Source organism: Salvelinus alpinus, chromosome 12 (assembly GCF_045679555.1).
Source record: "Salvelinus alpinus chromosome 12, SLU_Salpinus.1, whole genome shotgun sequence".
Taxonomy (NCBI): domain Eukaryota; kingdom Metazoa; phylum Chordata; class Actinopteri; order Salmoniformes; family Salmonidae; genus Salvelinus; species Salvelinus alpinus.
Genome location: NC_092097.1, coordinates 48405131 through 48425212, shown reverse-complemented (window position 1 = coordinate 48425212; position 20082 = coordinate 48405131). Strand labels below are relative to the sequence as shown.

Sequence of the window (20082 nt, the reverse complement as noted above, 5' to 3'; positions counted from 1 at the left end):
TAATTCAAGTTATGTACAGTATAGGGTTTTAGAGACATACAACTTCTACTCGAAAAATGGCTTTGACAGATTCAAATAGGTACATTAAAATATGAAATGCTTATTATCATTTCAAGCAAGGCCATCTTGTTTACCATTTATTGCACGATATTGAATTATATATTTTTTATACCACTGTATGTACACCTGGAGTAAAGCTCATGAGCTTCATTATTCATCTGCCTACTCTTTTCTTGATTATTATGAGATTATTAAAACGGAAACACATTTTTTATTTTTAGAGCAAAGAGCAAAGGCACTGTAAAATCAAAGGCAAAGGTTGAATTGATGGTTGTGTTTGGATATACCTGGAGATGGAAGGCACCAGCCATTTCTGCAATCAGACTGACAAGATCCAGGCAAACCAAAGGAATCTCATGGTCCAAATGACTTTTCATATTCTTACAAATGGTCTCCAGAAGGCTCACAGCTGCTTTGAGGCAAAAGTCCCCATATCTGTCGTCATGGCTGAAAACAACACGCTGGTTAGTGATGGGGAACAAGCATTTAATGTCAACCTTGAAACATGTCATGGTGAGGAGCTGCAAGACTAGTCTGTCTAATCCTTGTGGGAAATAACAGACAATTATCACTTCATGTATTTCAATTCAAATTCCTTTGCTACTCAGATGGAATTGAGAACAACTCTAAATATTGTGTTTGTTTTGAGACAGGTGTTACCTGTGCTGTTTTTCCTTAACTCTGCTGAAGAGACGTGACAACAAATCCTTCACAGCCTGTCAGTAAAAAGAATGGCGGATGGTATGACACAATGGCATGAATCCATGACTGTTTCAGGATGCTGACCGCTTTTATGCAACAAAATTTTTCACAAGAGTACAAATAACAATGTAAACAAACAAACACACATCTATACAGTGCATTCAGAAAGTATTCAGACCCCTTGACTTTTTACACATTTTGTTACGTTACAGCCTGAATCTAAAAAAAGGTTATGTCCTCATCAATCTACACATAATACCCCATAATGACAAAGCAAAAAACCATTTTAGATATTTTTGCTAATTTATGGAAAATTAAATAAATGAAATATCACATTTATGTAAGTATTCAGACCCTTTACTCAGTATTTTGTTGAAGCACATTTGGCAGCGATTACAGGCTTGAGTCTTCTTGGACATGACGCTACAAGCTTGGCTCACCTGTATTTGGGGAGTTTCTCCCATTCTTCTCTGCAGATCCTCTCAAGCTCTGTCAGGTTGGATGGGGAGCGTTGCTGCACAGCTATTGATCAGGTTTAAGTCCGGGCTCTGGCTGGGCCACTCAAGGACATTCAGAGACTTGTCACGAAGCCACTCCTGCGTTGTCTTGGCTGTGTGCTTAGGATCGTTGTCCTGTTGGAAGGTGACCCTTCACCCAAGTCTGAGGTCCTGAGCTCTGGAGCAGGTTTTCATCAAGGATCTCTCTGTACTTTGCTCTGCTCATCTTTCTCTCGATCCTGACCAGTCTAGAGTTCTGTGTGAGTTAGAGTTAGAGTGACCATCGGGTTCTTGGTCACCTCCCTGACCAAGGCCCTTCTCCCCCGATTGCTCAGTTTGGCCAGGAGGCCAGCTCTAGGAAGAGTCTTGGTGGTTCCAAACTTCTTCCATTTAAGAACTGTGTTCTTGGGGACCTTCAATGCTGCAGACATTATTTGGTACCCTTCCCCAGATCTGTGCCTCATGGCTTGGTTTTTGCTCTGACATGCACTGTAAACTGTGGGACCGGACCTTACATAGACAGGTGTGTGCCTTTCCAAATCATGTCCAAACAATTGAATTTACCACAGGTGGACTCCAATCAAGTTGTCCAATCAAGTTGTATAAACATCTCAAGGATGGAAATTGTAAACAGGATGCACCTGAGCTCAACTTTGAGTATCATAGCAGGGTCTGAACACTTATGTAAATAAGGTATTTCTGTCTTTATTTTTTATAAATTTGCAAACATTTCTAAAAATCTATTTTCACTTTGTATTTATGGGGTATTGTGTGTAGATTGCTGAGGAATTGTTTTTATTTAACACTTTTTAGAATAAGGCTGAAACGTAACAAAATGTGGAAAAAGTGGAAAAAGTGTACAGTACCAGTCAAAAGTATGGATACACCTACTCAAGAGTTTTTCTTTATTTGTACTATTTTCTACATTGTAAAATAATAGTGAATCGATCAAAACTATGAAATAACACATGTGGAATCATGTAGTAACCCAAAAAATCTAAATATATTATATTTGAGATTCTTCAAAGTAGCCAACCTTTGCCTTGATGACAGCTTTGCACACGCTTGGCATTCTCTCAACTAGCTTCAACTGGAATGCTTTTTCAAAAGTCTTGAAAGCGATCCCACATATGCTGAGCACTTGTTGGCTGATTTTCCTTCACTCTGCAGTCCAACTCATCCCAAACTATCTCAATTGGGCTGAGGTCGGGTGATTGTGGAGGCCAGGTCATCTGATGCAGCACTCCATCACTCTCCTTCTTGGTCAAATAGCCCAAACCAGATGGTATGGCGTATCACTGCAGAAATCACCGACAGTTTCACCAGCAAAGCACCCCCACTCCATCACACCCTCTCCTCCCTGCTTCACGGTGGGAACCACACATGCGGAGATCACCTGCTCTGCATCTCACAAAGACACTGCGGTTGGAACCAAAAATCTCACATTTGGACTCATCAGACCAATGGACAGATTTCTACCGGTCTAATGTCCATTGCTCGTGTTTCTTGGCCCAAACAAGTCTCTTCTTCTTATTGCTCTCCTTTAGTAGTGGTTTTTTTGCAGCAATTCGATCATGAAGGCCTGATTCACGCAGTCTCCTCTGAACAGTTGACATTGAGATGTGTCTGTTACTTGAACTCTGTGAAGCATTTATTTCAGCTGCAATCTGACGTGCAGTTAATTCCCGATTTCTGAGGTTGGTAACTCTAAATGACTCTGGGTCTTCCTTTCCTGTGGCGGTGCTCTAGAGAGCCAGTTTCATCATAGCGCTTGATGGTTTTTGCGACTGCACTTGAAGAAACTTTCAAAGTTCTTAAAATTTTCCGGATTGACTGACCTTCATGTCTTAAAGTAATGATGGACTGTTGTTTCTCTTTGCTAATTTGAGTTGTTATTTCCATAATATGGACTTGGTCTTTTACCACCCCTACCTTGTTACAACACAACTGATTGGCTCAAACGCATTACAAAGGAAAGAAATTCCACAAATTAACTTTTAACAAGGCACATCTGTTAATTAAAATGTATTATTTCCAGGTGACTACCTCATGAAGCTGGTTGAGAGAATGCCAATAGTGTTCAAAGCTGTCATCAAGGCAAAGGGTGGCTACTTTGAAGAATCTTAAATATAAAATAGATTTTGATTTGTTTAACAATCTTTGGGTTACTACATGATTCCATATGTGAAATTTCATAGTTTTGATGTCTTCTTGATGTCTTCTACAATGTAGAAAATAATAAAAAATAAAGAAACCCTGGAATGAGTAGGCGTGTCCAAACTTTCGACTGGTACTGTATGTTAGTATGTATTTATGCATGTACAGTTGAAGTCGGAAGTTTACATACGCCTTAGCCAAATACATTTAAACTCAGTTTTTCACAATTCCTGACATTTAGTCGAAGAAAGAATTCCCTGCCTTAGGTCAGTTAGGATCACCACTTCATTGTGGTGATAATAGTATAGAGAATAATAGTAGTAGAGAGAATTATTTATTTCAGCTTTTATTTCTTTCATCACATTCCCAGTGGGTCAGAAGTTTACATACACTCAATTAGTATTTGGTAGCATTGCCTTTAAATTGTTTAACTTGGGTCAAACGTTTCGGGTAGCCTTCCACAAGCTTCCCACAATAAGTTGGGTGAATCTTGGCCCATTCCTCCTGACAGAGCTGGTGTAACACAGTCAGGTTTGTAGGCCTCCTTGCTCGCACACACTTTTTCAGTTCTACCCACAAATTGTATATAGGATTGAGGTCAGGGCTTTGTGACGGACACTCCAATACCTTGACTTGTTGTCCTTAAGCCATTTTGCCACAACTTTGGAAGTATGCTTGGGGTCATTGTCCATTTGAAAGACCCATTTGCGACCAAGCTTTAACTTCCTGACTGATGTCTTGAGATGTTGCTTCATGGGTGCACATAATTTTCCTACCTCATGACGCCATCTATTTTGTGAAGTGCACCAGTCTCTCCTGCAGCAAAGCACCCCACAACATAATGCTGCCACCTCCGTGCTTCACGGTTGGGATGGTGTTCTTCAGCTTGCAAGCCTCCCCCTTTTCCCTGGTCATTATGGCCAAACAGTTCTATTTTTGTTTCATCAGACCATAGGACATTTGTCCAAAAAGTACGATCGTTGTTCCCATGTGCAGTCGCAAACTGTAGTCTCGCTTTTTTATGGTGGTTTTGGAGCAGTGGCTTCTTCCTTGTTGAGCGGCCTTTCAGGTTATGTCGATGTAGGACTCGTTTTACTTTGGATATAGATAATATGGTACCTATTTCCTCCAGCATCTTCACAAGGTTCTTTGCTGTTGTTCTGGAATTGATTTGCACTTTCGCACCAAAGTACGTTCATCTCTAGGAGACAGAACGCGTCTCCTTCCTGAGCGGTATGACAACTGCCTGATCCCATGGTGTTTATACCTGCGTACTATTGTTTGTACAGTTGAAAATGGTACCTTCAGGCATTTGGAAATTGCTCCCAAGGATGAACCAGACTTGTGGAGGTCTACAATTGTTTTTCTGAGGTCTTGGCTGATTTCTTTTGATATTCCCATGATGTCAAGCAAAGAGGCACTGGGTTTGAAGGTAGGCCTTGAAATACATCCACAGGTACACCTCCAATTAACTCAAATGATGTAAATGAGCCTATCAGAAGCTTCTAAAGCCATGACATCATTTTCTGGAATTTTCCAAGCTGTTTAAAGGCACAGTCAACTTAGTGGATGTAAACTTCTGACCCACTGGAATTGTGATACAGTGAATTATAAGTGAAATAATCTGTCTGTAAACAATTGTTGGAAAAATGACTTGTGTCATGCACAAAGTAGATGTCCTAACCGACTTACCAAAACTATAGTTTGTTAACAAGACATTTGTGGAGTAGTTGAAAAGCGAGTGTTAATGACTCCAACCTAAGTGTATGTAAACTTCCAACTTCAACTGTATATATACACATACACACACACACACACACACACACACACACACACACACACACACACACACACACACACACACACTCACACACACACACACACACACACATACACACACACACACAGTAAGTTCATAATAGCATGTTGTAAGATGTAGGATCTAATAAATCAAATGTCCATTTTTAGCATAGCTTTTTAGTGCAGTCACATGAACTCATACTGTTGAGTATGACATAAAACTAATGCACAACAAAGAAATACAAAACACTTTTTCACTTTTCAAAAGGAAGGGCCATATGTACCTCATGTTTATAGTTCTCCCCGGAAGTCAGACTAAACTGGAGGTGTTGAAGAGTGTCCAAGACATCAAGAGGGATGATTGATGCATAGTTAAACAAGTTATCCAGCCCCAACAGAGACATCCAAGAGCGAGTAACGAGACAGTCCATCGCCACAAGGTGTTTGTGCTTTTCCATGATTTGGATGGAATCACTAATTTTCAAGAAGGCAAAACTCTGAGATTTAAATCAGCAGCATGGACAAAACAAATACAGTGTAATAGGATAAATATTCGAATGGTTGGTTAAGTGCACAGAATAAAGTAGACCTATAATTGAGATCTGGACTGCAATGTGAAAGGTATGATTCTAGGGATACTTATAGGATTTGATTTTAATATCTACTACTAGTACTAGTATTACTTTTTTTCAACCTGTTGTTGTAATTGGTTCAGACGTAACCATTTTATTGTCCATTCATTCCAATTGAATCTTAAGTGAAGCCTTCCCAATTACCTCAATCCCTGTGTTCCAATCATCGAGTCTGTGTAGCCTTCTGGAATTTTGATCCCTTTCAGCCCCGCCCAGATATCAAATTTTGGATTCATGGTCAGAGGAACAGCCTCAAAAGGCTTGCTGTCCCCTCTAAGCAGATGCAGTAGGGGGATAACCAAGATCCACTTCTCAACTCCATGTTTTCTTGCAAAGTTGAATAGAGTCTCAATTGCCTCTGAAACCCTGAAGGAGGAAGTAGACAACATCCATCTTCAGTTCAAGATATTGACATGTTGTTCATTAGATTAGAAACACTAGCAAGGTCTTTACTTTCAGTGGCTGAGGAAAGAAAATGATTTCCCACCTGATGTCACCTGGTAGCCCTTGTTTGAAATCTGTCCAGTATGGAAGGAAAACTTCTCTTGGCTTTTTAGGCAGGCAGAGCAACTCACACAGTTTAGAAATATGTCCACTGACATCTAAACTGTAATTGATGTGGACAACCAGGATAATAACTCCTAATTTCAGAGGATCAGAGAAGAAATCCTCACGCTTCTCATTCCCCTTTTGGTTCTCACCATCTATAGCTTGCTGCATGAACTCTTTCAAAAGGGTTTTCACCTGAAAAAAGGAATGTACAATAAAGACTCCATACATTTACATTCATACGATAACAACTCCTAAGTATTTTGCGATTGAGTCATCAACATGTAAATAACAATATGGCTGACAGAATAGCTGAAACAACGGCAAGGTAACACAAATTTCAATTTGTGTGTCTTCATAATATGCAGTTAACAATAAATATAAAAGCATTTATGAACACAAGTTATATATCAATTTCGTTCATAAAAGCTACTTAATGACAGTTCCTCAAAATAGGAACGCAAATCTACCTGTTCTTCTCCATACGGCAGATCCCAATTCTTTGGACCATCCACATGGAGGAAGGGGGATTTGTAATTGGTGAAGAACTGCTGGAGTTGAGTAAAGAAGTTCCTAATGTTCACGTCACTCCATGTTTGAAGTAGATTAAAAATGTTTCCCAGCATCACCTTTCCAGCCAGCTGTCTGCCCGCCACTACCTTTTTCTTGCAGTCATCCCGCCATGCAAACAAGCTTGTGAAACGTGATATCCAACTTTGGTCAGGATCTGTGCGTATGATATCATCATATTGGTGCCACTCCCCTATGAGAAAATAAAATAGATCAGTATAATATTTATGGCTTCAATGTAATTTCATATACATTCCACATAGAAGTGGAAAAGGCACCCTGATTAGCATTGTGTGTGTGTGTGTGTGTGTGTGTGTGTGTGTGTGTGTGTGTGTGTGTGTGTGTGTGTGTGTGTGTGTGTGTGTGTGTGTGTGTGTGTGTGTGTGTGTGTGTGTGTGTGTGGTGTCTGTTAGTTATATAATAGTCGAACATTACCGTTAAGTGTCAAAAGATCCTCTTTGACCAGTAGGCACCTGTTGACATGTTGCTTTGCATCCTTTAGGTAGATGTGCTCATATTTATACTCATATGAGTCGTCTTTCCTCTTGCAGACAACATACTTGTAAGGTATGGAGACACCAACATTATTTTTAGAGGTCACCATTCGTCCTTCAACAAGAAATCCATTCTCTCCTAAATTCCTTTAAAGTGGATGATGAAAAATACGCAACATTTTCGAAATGACGTTACCGGCTCATAAGAAATCACAATGTTTATTGTCGGACAACTGTTTCACACTATCACTCCAAAAACAAGTTCGAGAAACACATAATAAAATGACTTGCTTAAGACGCACTAATCAGAGTTAATGATATGAAAAGGCAGTGAATTGAAAAGTCACATCAATTATTAGACATTAAATACATTGGTGCCAACAAAGGGAGAAGAAAATAAACCTTACCCTGTGATTTCCATTTTCAAACCATCTGTATCCCAGGTCTCAAAAAGACTTCCAGATCTCAAACAAACTATGTCTTTTGATGGGTCCAACTTGAAACGCTTGGATACAACAGCGTGAAAATAAATGGTAAGGTTATCCTTACCAGGACCATGATGCACTTTGGTTGGGCTGTAAGGAGAAAAAAAGACAAAAACCAGTATCAGTAAATATGAAGGGTTCCATGACACAGACTTGTTTAAAGAATGACGGGTAGTTTGAACTAATGTTTGGTGAAGATGTACCTGTGACAGTTTAAAATATTAGCTGGGCTCCAGCCTAATGTTCGGTGACGATGTACCTGTGACAGTTTCAAATATTAGCTGTGCTCCAGTACTAATGTTTGGTGAAGATGTACCTGTGACAGTTTAAAATATTAGCTGTGCTCCAGACTAATGTTTGGTGAAGATGTACCTGTGACAGTTTAAAATATTAGCTGTGCTCCAGACTAATGTTTGGTGAAGATGTACCTGTGACAGTTTAAAATATTAGCTGGGCTCCAGACTAATGTTTGGTGAAGATGTACCTGTGACAGTTTAAAATATTAGCTGGGCTCCAGACTAATTTTTTGGTGAAGATGTACCTGTGACAGTTTAAAATATTAGCTGGTCTCCAGACTAATGTTTGGTGAAGATGTACCTGTGACATTTTAAAATATTAGCTGGGCTCCAGACTAATTTTTTGGTGAAGATGTACCTGTGACAGTTTAAAATATTAGCTGGGCTCCAGACTAATGTTTGGTGAAGATGTACCTGTGACATTTTAAAATATTAGCTGGGCTCCAGACTAATGTTTGGTGAAGATGTACCTGTGACAGTTTAAAATATTAGCTGGGCTCCAGACTAATGTTTGGTGAAGATGTACCTGTGACAGTTTAAAATATTAGCTGGGCTCCAGACTAATGTTTGGTGAAGATGTACCTGTGACAGTTTAAAATATTAGCTGGGCTCCAGACTAATGTTTGGTGAAAATGTAAGTGTGACAGTTTAAAACATTAGCTGGGCTCCAGACTAATGTTTGGTGAAGATGTACCTGTGACAGTTTAAAATATTAGCTGGGCTCCAGACTAATATTTGGTGAAGATGTACCTGTGACAGTTTAAAATATTAGCTGGGCTCCAGACTAATGTTTGGTGAAGATGTAAGTGTGACAGTTTAAAACATTAGCTGGGCTCCAGACTAATGTTTGGTGAAGATGTAAGTGTGACAGTTTAAAACATTAGCTGGGCTCCAGACTAATGTTTGGTGAAGATGTACCTGTGACAGTTTAAAATATTAGCTGGGCTCCAGACTAATGTTTGGTGAAGATGTACCTGTGACAGTTTAAAATATTAGCTAGGCTCCAGACTAATGTTTGGTGAAGATGTACCTGCGACAGTTTAAAATATTAGCTGGGCTCCAGACTAATGTTTGGTGAAGATGTACCTGTGACAGTTTAAATTATTAGCTGGGCTCCAGACTAATGTTTGGTGAAGATGTAAGTGTGACAGTTTAAAACATTAGCTGGGCTCCAGACTAATGTTTGGTGAAGATGTACCTGTGACAGTTTAAAACATTAGCTGGGCTCCAGACTAATGTTTGGTGAAGATGTACCTGTGACAGTTTAAAACATTAGCTGGGCTCCAGACTAATGTTTGGTGAAGATGTAAGTGTGACAGTTTAAAACATTAGCTGGGCTCCAGACTAATGTTTGGTGAAGATGTAAGTGTGACAGTTTAAAACATTAGCTGGGCTCCAGACTAATGTTTGGTGAAGATGTACCTGTGACAGTTTAAAACATTAGCTGGGCTCCAGACTAATGTTTGGTGAAGATGTAAGTGTGACAGTTTAAAACATTAGCTGGGCTCCAGACTAATGTTTGGTGAAGATGTACCTGTGACAGTTTAAAACATTAGCTGGGCTCCAGACTAATGTTTGGTGAAGATATACCTGTGACAGTTTAAAACATTAGCTGGGCTCCAGACTAATGTTTGGTGAAGATGTACCTGTGACAGTTTAAAACATTAGCTGGGCTCCAGACTAATGTTTGGTGAAGATGTACCTGTGACAGTTTAAAACATTAGCTGGGCTCCAGACTAATGTTTTCCCCTAGTGGCACTGCTTTTTCAGTTGGTAGCAATAGACCATGATTTGGTGGCACACGAAAACTTTTATTGTGGCGTCACACAATAGAAAAATGTGTCATCTTATAAAGTAATTCACAATGATTAATAAGAAGTGTAATAAACTACTGAGATGGTATTCAATAAATACGTTGTTACATCTAACACGTCCAAGCAAGAATGCATGATTAAGATATTTTGATATGCAACCTAATCCAGTGATTGTCATGAATTTTGGGTTGACAATTAGCTATTATTGTTATAAAATAGGACTAAATAATTATTTTGGGGGGGTTCAATAGAGATTTGCCTTCATCTTCATGGACACTAATATGACATATTGGCCTAATTCGATTGCTGCTAATTCACCACCTGCCAAAGTGGGAACTCTATCAAATCTAGTTTTTTTTTTTTGTTGCCAAATTCCATTTAGTTTTTCACCCCCAAAATTTTGGGGGGGTTTTGTTGTACCAGGTTTTGATTTTTCAGTTATTTCAGGTTTTCACTCTAGAAATCACACTTTTTTGTTAGAAAAACAACCATGCTTACACCACATCAGGAGACAATTGGAAAAATGTAAGATATTTCGATTTTGGAGTGTAGTCAGGGGTGAAAGTAGATTTAATTTCTTCCCAATACGGGACCTCCTAAAGTATGTGTGCACGCGCTTGCGTGTGGGCCTAGTCGAAAAATATTTTTCATTTATCCTTTTAAAATGTATTACCTTTTATTGTGGCATAAACACAACCAGCTAATATGTTTTCATCTGATTGTCAAAAAATAATTTCAAAGGCTTACTAGGCTGCCCACGCACGTTCATCCACTCACAACATTTTTCAGCCTCCAAATAGTGGTGAATGAAAAGAGACATCTTTTATACAAAACACCAAAAAGTGTAAAGACATTTGCCAATTGTCATTAGACCAGAATGGATGTGTCCACTGCTGTCCGCAAACGTCTCAGTGTCAGCCAATCATCTCTGCCTTAGCAAAGTGTCAACGTTCTCATCAAATGACATCGCATTTTGGAGCCTAGGCTATACCAACCGTTTTCAAGACCATTCACACATTTTTCATGCCTCAATCATGCGGCAATGATAAATAATGGTGTAAAGTCTACAGTTATCTTAACATTTTACTATAATTTATTGTGATAGCCTCATGTTCTACCGGTGCTGCATACCCCCACTATTTATTTTGTACTAGACTGTACCGCCTTACTTCACCCCTGAGTGTACAGTAGTTACCCTTTAATTCCAGTGCACACCTAGCAAGAGGCTGTTGTTTAGCTGTGTTTTTGTAGTGCACATGTGATGGTAGAGTTTGCAAAACAAATACCCACTGGATTTTTTTAAATAATCATGATATAATTCTGCCAGGTAGGCGTTTAGCTACTAGTTGTTGGGACAGCCTTTCTCAATCTACCAGGAGACAAATATCATTAGCATCCCTAACGGCTGCAGCACACACACATGAGACAGGGGCAGTCCCGTGTTGTTGCCTCGTTAGAAAGTTACAGGAAATAATCATTACTGATGCATTCGGTTCATGTCTTATTATATCAACTTGGGCAAATTCATAAATTTTCTAATTCAATACATGTAATTGATTTCCGACTACCAGCCTCTTCGTCTCTGATACTAGCTCTGTATTTATCTCAAAGCCATAAGATTTATCTCGATCATTAAACAGTGTAAAACAGGCACAGGACAGACACTTTCATTACAGGAGTCATGAGGATAAATCACCTTACCGTTTGACCAAATCAGTCAAGTCAAAGGGTGGCCAAATACGTCTGTATGGTCACAGTCAGTAGCCCTGTATTAGACACATTCAATCTATAACAGACACTTACAATTGGGGAGGCTGTGACTGCTTTCCCGTGTTTTCCTTCTTTGTTTCTTCCTGGCTTGTGTTTGACTTATCTGTTGGGTCATCAGTTGATACTTGGGATTGGTCAACACACAGCTGTGAGTTTGCTTCATCCTTGGTACACTTGTCACTCTGGTTACTGGATGTCTGTTGTTCATTCATGACTCCTGCTTCCTTGCTCCCTTCAGGGCTCCTGGAAAGCAGGAGGTTCCCAAATGTCAAAATACTCTGAACTTCAAAACATCTAAAACAACCTACTTTCATAATTACATTGTGTTATAATATTAATTCCCCCAACAACTGTAATAGTTTAGGCATTACTTGTTCCTTACATTTCCCATGAAGTCTGTTGTGACGTCTATGTAAAATGTGCATTGAATAGTTTATTTTGATTTGACATGTAACATGGTTTAATTGAAAGGACCAATTTAATATATAAACTTACATTTGGGTTGGCTTTTTTTGCTTGTCCTTATAATTTGCAAATAAATTCATAAAAAATCCTATAATGTGATTTTCTGGATTTTCCCCCCTCATTTTGTCTGTCATAGTTGAAGTGTACCTATGATGAAAATTACAGGCCTCTCTCATCTTTTTAAGTGGGAGAACTTGCACAATTGGTGGCTGACTAAATACTTTTTTGCCCCACTGTATATGATAAATCATAATAGAATAGAGAGATATTGATTACCTCTGCTTCCTCTTTACTGTTCTTGTATCTGTGGTTTCTCCCATCAGAGCTTCTTTATATGACAGCTGTCTTCCTGGTTGAGTTGGGACTGCGGCAGGTCCTGTGTTCTGATCTGTTGCCTCATGTGTGGATGAGGCAGTCTTCTCAGGCAAGTCTTGTTTTACTGAACTAGGTTGGGTTTGGCTTGTGTTTGACTCGTTCAGCGGTTCACTTTCATTTACCTTTGATGGACCTTCGGGTTGGTCTTCTGTGGTTGTCTGGCACGGGGATGGGACAGGAGAGGGTGGAAGTTTGGAGGGTACGGTTGGAGTGGCAGCAGGAGTAGCAGTAGTCTTAGATGGAGTTCCTGTAGGGGGAACATCCACCGCTGCATAGCTCTCACTCCCAGACGACTCCTCTTTCTGATGTGTGTCTGTGGTCAGCTCAGAGTCTTCACTCTATGTACAAACAAAAGTGTTATATAATTGTATTTTCAAATATAACACAGATCAGTACTTAAATGTAACTAAGGCAAACAAAACAAAGAAAAATCTGTGCATATACACTCCATACTCTATTGGATATACACTCCACACTACTGCATATACATTCTATACTCTATACTGTACTGGATATACACTCTACAATCTATACTCTACTGCATGTATACTCTATACTCGACTGCATATACAGTATATACTGAATACTCTACTGAATATACAGTCTATACTCTACTGGATATACACTCTACAATCTATACCCTACTGCATATACACTCTATAATCTACTGAAAATACACTCTATACTCTATACTCCACTGCATATACACACTATACTCAATATTCTACTGAATATACACCATATACTATACTGGATATACACTCTACAATCTATACTCTACTGCATATACACTCTACTCGACTGCATATACACTCTAATCTACTGCATATACACTCTATACTCGACTGCATATACACTATATACTCTACTGCATATAAACTCTATACTCGAATGCATATACAGTACACTCTATACGGTATACTCCACTGCATATACACGCTATACTCAATATTCTACTGAACATACACCATATACTCTACCGGATACACAGTCTACAATCTGTACTCTACTGCATATACACTCTACTCTACTGCATATATACTCAACTCTACTGCATATACACTCTATACTCGACTGCATATACACTTTATACTCTACTGCATATACACTCTACTCTACTGCATATACACTCTATACTGTATACTCTACTGAATATACACTCTATACTCTACTGGATATACACTCTATAATCTACTGCATATACATTGTATACTCTATACTCTACTGGATATATACTCTATACTCTACTGGATATACACTCTATACTCTACTGCATATACACTCTATACTCTACTGCATATACATTGTATACTCTATACTCTACTGGATATATACTCTACAATCTACTGCATATACACTCTACTCTACTGCATATACACTTTATAATCTACTGCATATACACTCTATACTCTACTGGATATACACTCTATACTCTACACACAACTGCCTATACACTCTATATAATCCACTGCATACACACTCTATACTGTATACTCTACTGAATATACACCCTATACTCTACTGGATATACACTCGACAATCTATACTCTACTTCATTAACACTCTACTCTACTGCATACACATGCTATACTCTACTATATATACACTCTACAAGCTATACTCTACTGCATATACACTCTATACTCAATACTCAACTGAATATACACTCTAATCTACTGCATATACACTCTATACCTGACTGCGTATACACTCTATAATGTATACTCTACTGAACATACACTCTATACTCTACTGGATATACACTCGACGATCTATACTCTACTGCATATACACTCTATACTCAATACTCAACTGAATATACACTCTAATCTACTGAACATACACTCTATACTCTACTGGATATACACTCGACGATCTATACACTACTGGAAATACACTCTATACTCCACTGCATATAAACTCTATACTCAATACTCTACTGAATACACACCCTATACTCTACTGGATATACACTCTATACTCTACTGCATACACACCCTATACTCTACTGGATATACACTCTATACTCTACTGAATATACCCTCTATACGCTACTGCATATACACCCTATACTATACTGCACATACACTCTATACTCTACTGCAGATACACTCTATAATCTACTGAATGTATACTCTAAACTCTACTGCATACACACTCTATACTCTACTGCATATACACTATATACCCTACTGAATATACACTCTATACTCTTCTGAATATACACTTTATACCCTACTGAATATACACTCTATACTCTACTGAATATACACTCTATACTCTACTGAATATACACTCTATACTCTACTGAATATACACTCTATACTCTACTGCATACACACTCTATACTCCACTGCAGATACACTATATACTCAATAGTCTACTGAATATACACTCTACAATCTAAACTCTACTGCATATACACACTACTCTACTGCATATACACTCTACTCTACTGCATATACATTCTATACTCTATACTCTACTGGACATACACTCTACAATCTATACTCTACTGCATATACCCTCTACTCTACTGCATATACACTCTATACTCTACTGGATATACACTCTATACGCTACTGAATATACACTATATACCCTACTGAATATACACTCTATATTCTACTGCATATGCACCCTATACTCTACTGCACATACACTCTATACTCGACTGCATATACACTCTATACTCGACTGCATATACACTCTATACTCTACTGCAGATACACTCTACTCGACCGCACATACACACTATACTGTATACTCTACTGAATATACACTCTATACTCTACTGGATATACACTCTATAATCTACTGCATATACACTCTATACTCTACTGCATACACACTCTATACTCAATACTCTACTGAAAATACACTCTACTATCTATACTCTACTGCATATACACTCTACTGCATATACACTCTATACTCTACTGGATATACACCCCAAACTCCACTGAATATACAGTCTATACTATACAGTCTATACTATACTCTATACTGCAAACACTCTATACTCAATACTCTACTGGATATACACTCTGTACTCTACTGCATATAGACCCTATACTCTACTGCATATACACTCTACACTCTACTGCATATACACTCTATATTCTACTGCATACACACTCTATACTCTACTGCATATACACTCTATATTCTACTGCACAAACACTCTACACTCTACTGCATATACACTCTATACTCTACTGCATATACACTCTATACTCTACTGCATATACACTCTATACTCTACTGCATATACACTCTATACTCTACTGCATATACACTCTATACTCTACTGCATATACACTCTATACTCTACTGCATATACACTCTATACTCTACTGCATATACAATCTATACTCCACTGCATATACAATCTATACTCCACTGCATATACACTCTACTGGATATACAATCTATACTCCACTGCATATACACTCTACTGGATATACACTCTATATTCTACTGCATATACATTCTATACTCTACTGCATTTACACTCTACTGGATATACACTCTATACTCTACTGCATATGCACTCTATATTCTACTGCAGATACATTCTATACTCTACTGGATATTTGGCACATTTTTATTTTTTGTAATGAAACATGTATTACATTTTCAACATATACAATTGTGATAGAGGCACCTTTTTCTTGACTTTGCCCCCTGGTTCTTCACTGGAGTGTTTTAGAGGTGTGTCAGTTTTGTTCGCGGACAATGTCTGTGGCTCATTCTCATGCTGGGGCTCTGCTTCACTGACCGCAGAGGTTTGATGCTCTGCAGTGGTCTTATCTGACATTGAAGACATGTTACTTGGGTGAACTACATGATACGAACATTCAAGCTATCTTGCATTTAATAGTTTGGATTTATTTCCTATTGGACAATTCCATATATTATGCATAGTGCCAGGGTTTTTCTTGATCAGGTCACATAATCAGTTAAAACTCCTGGTCCAAGGCAGGGCCGGACTAATCAAATCTGGGGCCCTAGGAAAGATCACTTTAGAGGGTCCCCTCTTGGCGGTAGAGAGAAACTTTTGTAGTTTATTTCCTGTAATTCTACACATGTTTCCATGGCTTATGCCGTGTTCTTATGTTATCTGAGTGACTCAAACATTATAACAAAATCAGTGGGGGCCCCTGGATGTAGGGTCCCTGGGCATGTGCCCGCTGAGTAATATGGCCATGGTCCTAAGCATGCATATCACTGGCCCTATATACATGTGTGCTGTAGACCTGCAGGATATGCAGTTGGCTTTTACTAGGATACAATTGCAGTTTATAAAGATTAAGTGAACTTTGTATTTCCTATGTAATAAAACATTTGTGCTGTAATTAGCCTACTTGAAAAAGTGGGGTGAAGTTGCTCATCTTGAATGGTTAAGTATACTGAATAACATCAAAATATTATGATTATGAATACATAAATAATGTATAGATGGTCAAACAAATGACAAAGAATAGATATTGATTCATGATTATTAATATTTCAAAATAAATCATGAATAAATCATATATTACCTGAGGTGCAAACTTGGGATTGGACAGGTAACTTAATTCCACACTCACAGCAGAATTTAAAAGATCCTGCCAGCATGTGACCACAAGCAGGGCACTGCTTCATGATGAACCCTATCTGTTTGAAATAATAAACATGATCACTAAGACAAACCATTATCATATAAGGGGCAGCAGGTAGCCTATAGGTTAAGAGTTTTTGGCCAATAACCAAAAGGTCCCTGGTTCGAATTCATCAGCCAGCAAGATAGAAAAATCTGCCGTTCTGCCCTTGAACAAGGCAGTTAACCCCCAACAACAACGCTGATGATGTAGACATCGATTAAGGCAGCCCCGCACACCTCTCTGACTCAAAGGGGTTGGGTTAAATGCGGAAGAAACATTTCAGTCGAATCCATTCAGTTGTGCAAATGACTAGGTATCCCTTTTCCCCCAGCAGTCAGACAAACATTCTTTCACTTTCAATTACTCCTCATTCAGAAAGTTATGCTTAGGCTAAAAAAAATTGGGGGGGCCGCTATTTTTCAGATGTTGCCCTACCGGAGTTACACAGTATTGTTGAGCTACTTGCTATGGGCGTCACTGGTATTAGCTTCACGACTGACATTTGGACCAGCAATGTCAGCCCCATGAGCATTATGAATGAGTCTGACAGCACAGTGGGTTGACGAGGATTTCGAGAAGAAACAGGGTTTATGTGAAATGTTACAGACACAGCTGGACAAGATGGAAACGGACACTGTGACACTGTTCCCCTAGGAATAGAGGCCACGGACAGACAAAGCTGAAACTTCACTGCTTGACATGTATGATGAAATCCTGGTTGAGACTGAACAAATGAACAACGAAACAGCACAGCAAGTAAGTGAAAGAAATAATTTTTGATTATGTTTTACTGGTAATGTGAACATACACTAGCATTCAAAAGTTTGGGGTCACTTAGAAATGTACTTGTTTTTGAAAGAAAAACACTTTATTTTCCATTAAAATAACATGAAATCGATCAGACATACAGTGTAGTCATTGTTAATGTTGTAACTGAATATTGTAGCTGGAAACGGCAGATTTGTAATGGAATATCTACATAGGCATACAGAGGCCCATTATCATCAACCATCACTCCTGTGTTCCAATGGCACGTTGTGTTAGCTAATCCAAGTTTATAATTTTAAAAAGCTAATTGATCATTAGAAAACACTTTTACAATTATGTTAGCACAGCTGAAAACTGTTGTACTGATTAAAGAACAAGAAAACTGGCCTTCTTTAGACTAGCTGAGTATCTGGAGCATCAGCATTTGTGGGTTTGATTACAGGCTCAAAATGGCTAGAAACAAATAACTTTTTTCTGAAACTTGTCAGTCTATTCTTGTTCTGAGAAATTAAGGCTATTCCATGTGAGAAACTGCCAAGAAACTGAAGATCTCGTACAATGCTGTGTACTACTCCCTTCACAGAACAGCGCAAACTGGCTCTAACCAGAATAGAAAGAGGAGTGGGAGGCCCCGGTGCACAACTGAGCAAGAGGACAAGTACATTAGAGTGTCTAGTTTGAGAAACAGACGCCTCACAAGTCCTCAACTGGCACCTTCATTAAATAGTACCCGCAAAACACCAGTCTCAAAGTCAACAGTGAAGAGGTGACTCCGGGATGCTGGCCTTCCAGGCAGAGTTGCAAAGAAAAAGCCATATCTCAGACTGGCCAATAAAAATAAAATATTAGGATGGGCAAAAGAACAGACACTGGACAGAGATACTCTGCCTAGAAGGCCAGCATCCCGGAGTCGCCTCTTCACTGTTGATGTTAAGACTGGTGTTTTGAGGTTACTATTTAATGAAAATGCCTTCATCAAGAGCGCGATGGCGCGCACGACGCACAACTGTCAACTAGGCTAGCCTAGGGGCTATGGCTACTATTAAAAATGAACTATTGTCTCCTTCCATACTGTCAACAACAAGTGTGTGACCAAACTACTAGTGCAATAAAACAATATGTTTTGTGAAAGGTTGGAGCTTTACGAATGTTAAGATTTATCCCAAGATCTGGTTAACGATGTTAATAACACTGCTGCTCCCGGCCACACCCGTTATAACAGCATTTTTTACATACATTGTTGCCCACTCACGTCCCAATGTTATTGACAAAAAAATAACATACAAATATGTACATTCACTTTTTACATGGGAAGTTATCAGATAGTCACTCCAACAAGCATGATCTTACCGGTTTACCGAGTCATTAAGCTGGCATATCAGTGTCTGCGTAGTCCGCGTACTGAACAATCTGTGCTGATGATATACAAATATACTTGAATAAGTTTCGTTTTCCGGAGAGAAGGTGACGAGGACTACACGCCTACTTTCCTTTCCCTGTAACTGCTTTATTCCGTGCATTCTTCTTGAGAAATAGGCTTAAACGAACTACGCTCTGCTACTATTGTAGATATTCCAGGTTGACTGGATGTAGGGTCATGAAATATTGTGCGGGTGGGTTGAGAACGCGTTGAATAAAGATAAAACAGTACATTAAAAAAAACATACATGTATCATTCATGTGCAATGTATATGTATAGGCTACAACTAGGTGTTTCTTACATTATTTTTAGGCAATATCCGCCATAATATGGCATTAGTGTGTAAGCCTAATATGCTAACCTGACCGCCCGGGTTGCGTGCACGATCATTGCAAAATAAATGTACACATATGTGTTCTCAATCATTTCATCCAAACTACTCACGCACATCAACACTCGTCTGCATAGCGCCGTAGTGTAACATATAACTACAATTGGCGCTAAAATAGAACTTGGTGGGCATAGACAAAATCAACATGCGCACCGCGAAATGGAGAGTTGGTGAAATGCGATGTTATGTTG

General features: G+C 38.8%; 1 protein-coding gene across 1 annotated transcript in view; it reads right to left on the bottom strand.

Annotated features, from left to right (window-relative positions):
• The window catches only part of LOC139536287 (E3 ubiquitin-protein ligase rnf213-alpha-like), a 66556-nt gene extending 47035 nt beyond the window's left edge, over positions 1 to 19521 (bottom strand). Inside the window, exons 1-13 of the mRNA XM_071336696.1 lie at positions 19431 to 19521; positions 17211 to 17325; positions 16334 to 16479; positions 12568 to 13004; positions 11860 to 12069; positions 7869 to 8036; positions 7403 to 7608; positions 6868 to 7160; positions 6336 to 6592; positions 5993 to 6214; positions 5501 to 5690; positions 721 to 776; positions 348 to 507 (exon numbers count right to left, since the gene is read on the bottom strand). Coding sequence (XP_071192797.1) covers positions 348 to 507; positions 721 to 776; positions 5501 to 5690; positions 5993 to 6214; positions 6336 to 6592; positions 6868 to 7160; positions 7403 to 7608; positions 7869 to 8036; positions 11860 to 12069; positions 12568 to 13004; positions 16334 to 16479; positions 17211 to 17313 — 2448 coding nt within the window. The 5' untranslated portion in view covers positions 17314 to 17325; positions 19431 to 19521. The remainder of the gene's footprint in view (positions 1 to 347; positions 508 to 720; positions 777 to 5500; positions 5691 to 5992; positions 6215 to 6335; positions 6593 to 6867; positions 7161 to 7402; positions 7609 to 7868; positions 8037 to 11859; positions 12070 to 12567; positions 13005 to 16333; positions 16480 to 17210; positions 17326 to 19430) is intronic.
• Between the last annotated feature and the right edge of the window lie 561 nt (positions 19522 to 20082).